Source organism: Penaeus chinensis, chromosome 4 (genome assembly GCF_019202785.1).
Source record: "Penaeus chinensis breed Huanghai No. 1 chromosome 4, ASM1920278v2, whole genome shotgun sequence".
Lineage (NCBI taxonomy): Eukaryota > Metazoa > Arthropoda > Malacostraca > Decapoda > Penaeidae > Penaeus > Penaeus chinensis.
In genome coordinates, this window is record NC_061822.1 from 30,510,770 (window position 1) to 30,515,769 (window position 5,000).

The 5,000-nt window shown below is 41.4% G+C and overlaps 1 protein-coding gene across 1 annotated transcript in view; it reads right to left on the reverse strand.

The window, feature by feature from the left end:
• Positions 1–5,000, reverse strand: part of LOC125024676 — a 14,962-nt gene that overhangs the window by 143 nt on the left and 9,819 nt on the right. Inside the window, exons 3-8 of the mRNA XM_047612476.1 lie at positions 4,322–4,519; positions 3,835–3,939; positions 2,129–2,363; positions 1,751–1,988; positions 1,403–1,599; positions 1–1,091 (exon numbers count right to left, since the gene is read on the reverse strand). The exon at positions 1–1,091 is cut by the window's left edge and continues 143 nt beyond it. Coding sequence (XP_047468432.1) covers positions 988–1,091; positions 1,403–1,599; positions 1,751–1,988; positions 2,129–2,363; positions 3,835–3,939; positions 4,322–4,519 — 1,077 coding nt within the window. The 3' untranslated portion in view covers positions 1–987. The remainder of the gene's footprint in view (positions 1,092–1,402; positions 1,600–1,750; positions 1,989–2,128; positions 2,364–3,834; positions 3,940–4,321; positions 4,520–5,000) is intronic.

Here is a 5,000-nt window from a genome sequence, read left to right on the forward strand (position 1 = left end):
GAAGTCTCTTTGATGGCTTGGCCAGTATTCCTATGATTAAAATTATTTACAGTGAAAACAAGTGAAAATGAGAGCGAAATTATGAGAGTCATGCATTCTTTTTTTCCCAAATATGGTTAAACCAAACAAATTACTTATACAGTAAAACCAAAGTTGAAGTTTATTTTGACTAAACATCTACAATTATCACTGAACATTTGACACTGATGTGCAGAACCAAGAATTAACCATCATATTTCAGAACACTAAGTAGACTAAAGGTTACACAAAGACATGGAATATAACAGAGCACAGGACTTGTATCCTGTGGGAGGAGCAACGACCCTGACCCTGACCCTGACAAGAAAAAGCCTGTTCCACTTTCGTCCTCCCCTTCACCCCGCGAAGGAATATTTCATCTGGCGTCGGTCGCCGACTTACAACTGTGGTGTGGGAGGATACATGCAGGCAAGTGCACGATAACCACCCACAGGTGAGGCATGTTTTTCTTGTCCCATTTTCGTATTTGCAGTGAACCTTGCGACGTTATTTTAGTATATATATATATATATATATATATATATATATATATATATATATATATATATATATATGTGTGTGTGTATATATATATATATATAAATATATATATATATATATGTATATATATATAATCCTGATCCAACCAGTTTAGGTCAAGGTCTCTGGCAGGCGGAGAGTTCAGAGGATCAACTTTAAGTGTTGATTCAGTAACGTCTTTTCAGCCTAAAGGAGGCATAACGAATACCTCCGGTGTAAAAAGAAAACAGTGATATAAAATTATATTCTTACAGAACCCTGACGTGTACAGCAAATAGATCCGCTGAAGATAAACAAATTACGACCCGAAGGAACTTTGTAAAGGTAAAAAGTAGTCCGCACACTGATTCGGGTGAAGGGCCGAAGAAGGCCTCGAGATAATCGTCGGAATTCAGCCCGAGGGACAGAAGTTGTTGGACGAAGGGAGAGTTAGTTGGACCATTTGAAGACGAGAGGGAGCGTGACGAGCGGGTCGGCGGATCGAGGGTTCTTCATCCACAGCGTCCACGTCTTCTCCTCCAAGTCGAACACACCTGCGAGAATGTTAAAAGCAAGTTAGAACAAACCCTGATATATTGTGGTCGTTTTAGTGGCTTAGTGCTGTTTAATGTAGTGTAATCCACAAATATCATTTAATAACATTTTCTTCTCCTCCTTTTGCGAGATGATATGGTCTTTACACCTTATATTTCTGAAACCAATATTTATACTTATTAACGTTACAAATACCATCTGTAACAAAGCTATTAGAAGGCTGCTACGATCAGAAACTCTATCAAAGACGTTCGGACTTCAGACATGAAGCTACCCTTCTCAAATCTTACTGAACTGAAGCTTAACATACCGAGCGTGATGGTCTTAACGAAGTCAGGATCCCCGCCCTCCCTGAAGAATGGATAGGTGGCGTCCTCGGTGTCGGAGAGCAGGGCCAGCAAAGCGGCGCGTGTTGTGGGCGGGCAGCAGCTATGGGCGCGGGTGTGTCGGTGGTTGCTACTCTCCATACAAAGCCCCTCGTCTTCGGGCACCTCCAGGCGAAGATACCTGACGGAGGGACAGGGGAGTTTAGGGTTCGAAATGAATGTCCAGATAGGTGTATGCTAATAATTCGCATCCAGAGAGAGAGAGAGTGAGAGTGAGAGCGAGAGCGAGAGCGAGAGCGAGAGCGAGAGAGGAGGGAAGAAAAGATGCTTACTTGTTCGTATGTAGCAGATGCTCCCCTGGGCTTATGGTGAGGATAGACATGGGGCTCTCGTCACCTTCTTCTGCAGGTCCCACTTCGGCGTTATGGAACAGGTGGTCACCTTCTTGCCTCGTGAAACTCATGTTGACACTGAAGCCATCGGCAGAACCCGTTCCTCGGTCACGCAGGATTTGCTGAGCTTGCATCATCGTCTCGGCAGCCAGGAGAGCTCGACACAAGAAATGGCGGGCTGGTGGGCAAAGGAGTTATTGCAGGCGGGGAAAGTGAATAGACATCAATGTATCAACTACTATTGTGTTAAAAAATACAGATCTATAACCACGACATCTTGTAAAACACCTTGGAAAAAAACAACGAAATTCAACTCACGTGTTTTTCCCGCCAAAACCTTCTTGGGGCTGATGACGTTAATGGAATAAACGAGACCGTGATGATTGTATCCCATGCAGAAGCCCGGGAGATGCCCTGCGTAACACAGTGCTGTGAAGCCCTCCGTCTTCGTACCGTTCTTGCCCTGCGGTTCTTCCTCATGGATGTGGGCGCTCACCAAGTAGGCGTGGTTTAGGGTCTCCGGGAGGGCGTCTTCCGTGTGGCCGAGAAGAACCTGCGGAGGAAGACGGGTTGGTAGAATGCGATGGTTAGTTACTGCAACTCGTTATCGACTGATTTGCTTTCAACTTTTAATTGAAGTAAATATTGATATAGGTAATGTGGTATGCAAATTCACCTATATTTGTATTTGTCTTCACGACATAAGTTTGAGACAGACATATCCATACCTAGTGCCCGAAGTAAATAAAATAGATTCCAATAGATAGAAGCTAACCTTTAATGCAGCAACCTTGGGTAAGTTAATCAATCCATGACTTCACATGTGCTAAACTGTGTAGTGTATCAACAAAATTGCGATCCACATCCTACGCTGACATTAATGCACAAAACCCTAAAATAAGTAATTCTAATAACACAAAAGGTAAGCTACTCATACCTATCATGATAATATCTCTTATCACTATGCAAAACAGAAGAAAAAAATACATTTCTTAAAACATCTAATGACAGTTTCAACTTTTGATTTCAATATGAAAAGTAATGAGGATATATCTGACATTAGAGAAGCGAGTCGCGAAGCATGCTACTTCTCACGTAAAACCTCAAATTTTCCTCTACTGCGTATAACTCTTCATGGTCATCAAAATCGCCAATGTAACCATTACCATTGCCATCACTATCATCACTACCATTATTTTACTCGTTTTTCTCATCATTGTTTTTTACCCTTGCCATCAGTATCGTGATCATTATTATCAGGACTTTAATATAAACTAATTTAATGTAAACTGCTGATGCTTCTGTACGTAGGTATGAAGCGCCACGTAAGCTTTACGTAAAATGATATAAGGGCCGAGAAGACTAATAGATTCCGCTTAATCATATAACACTATTCAAGCCGCCTAAGGAAGGATCAGACTCTCTGTTACCCGATAAACCTCAGCCGGGAACCTCTGATCCATTCGCACTATCACATTTCCATCAATGCTTCCCAAACAACTCATTAAAACCTGAGATCATTGTTCAAAGTTCGTATCATGCTTCGAAATAATGCAAGTATACAATGGTGCCAATAAGTGTGACTCATGTGGTCTCACACAAGGCGGAGTTGACCCGCGCTCGTTCCCACCTCGTGAGAACTTTGCGGTCTTCGGCTAAAGGCATATAATTGCATAACACTTCTTTCCCTGTTTGGGAATGGGATGAGCACTGTTCCTGGGGCGAAGAAAGTGCGTTTGTTCGCTGTCTGTCTGTATCTAAGGTATTATATATATATATATTTCTATATCCGTTGAGTCACACTTAGACTTCCAAAGGACTTCCAGAGAACTTTAAAATCAAATGAATAAGGTCCCAGAGATTACATAAGGAATATGACTTGAATTTTGCCACATTCTGATACACTATTAGTAATCAGGGTTGTGGCCTCTACGTACGGGTAGCTCTTATAAGCCAAACCCGTTCCAGTCGCAAATTGGAACCATCTCTTAAAAAAGGACAGTGTTTCGAGGCTCGAGTCCCACCTGACCCTCATTGTTGGAGCAGATGGAGGAGCAGCCGTTGGTGCCGGAGGAGCGCGTCTGGCCTGAATGCATGGGGACGATCTGGTCCATGTGCAGGAGCATCAGCTGTGGAGGACAACAGGTCTGGTTTTATTTTACAAAATAATAGTAGTAGTAGCAAAAAAAAAAAAAAAAAAAAAAAAAAAAAAAAAAGGGAATATAAAAAAATCATGAGACAGGAATTTAACACCAACATCGATGGATGAAACATGCAGTGTTATATGTTTGACGCTCATCAATTAAATGCCGATTGTAAAATTATTACTCACAAAGTTGGAACCGTCATTATTGTTCGCTGATCTAGAAAACACTTTAATGATCATAAATAACCGATAACAAATCAAATTTACAATGCCCGCTGAATCGAGGGGTTCGTGGCCATGAACATCCTTCATGAATCCTGTCTCGAGACCGTAAAAGCAGAACGATAGACTGAGAAACAACTTACGTGATGGAAAGGAACCTTGGCGCCGTCAGCCGTGCCCTGGATCTCCCTCACATACTGCGGGTAATTCTCCTGCAGGACGGCGAGGGTTTGGTCGTAGGCTGCCTTGCCTTCAGCTGTCTCATACGCCGGCAGGAGGCTGTCGTGTAGTTCCTTGAAGGATGCTAGGAAGTCCTCGATGATGCCGCGGAAGGTGCGACCCTGAGGGAGTACAGAGTGGGAGTTCTTGCTTAGGAGGGCTTCAGAGGCAAAGGTGCAAGGAGAAATTTGTAATTAATTAGGAAGATATTAGTCTTGTTGGTTATTTATGTATTGCCTATTCTTTTTACCAATCCAGTGGGAATTTTACAATCGTTATGTTATTAACAACAGTAACTATTACGTTGTTCAGCTCAGTGACTATACTTGTAGAAGTAAAGGTTTGACTAAGAGGAAAATTCCAAAATTCCCATTTGTTCAAAATGTGACTTAAAGAGTACGAAAAGGACTTTCGGAGATATTGTACAGATCATTCATTCTGATGGCTTCGCTTTGATATTTTCAATTTTTCATAGCAACCAACACGCATATATATATATATATATATATATATATGTTTATATATATACATATATATATGTATATATATACACATATATAGATGTATATATACATATATGTACAAATGAATAAATATATGTAT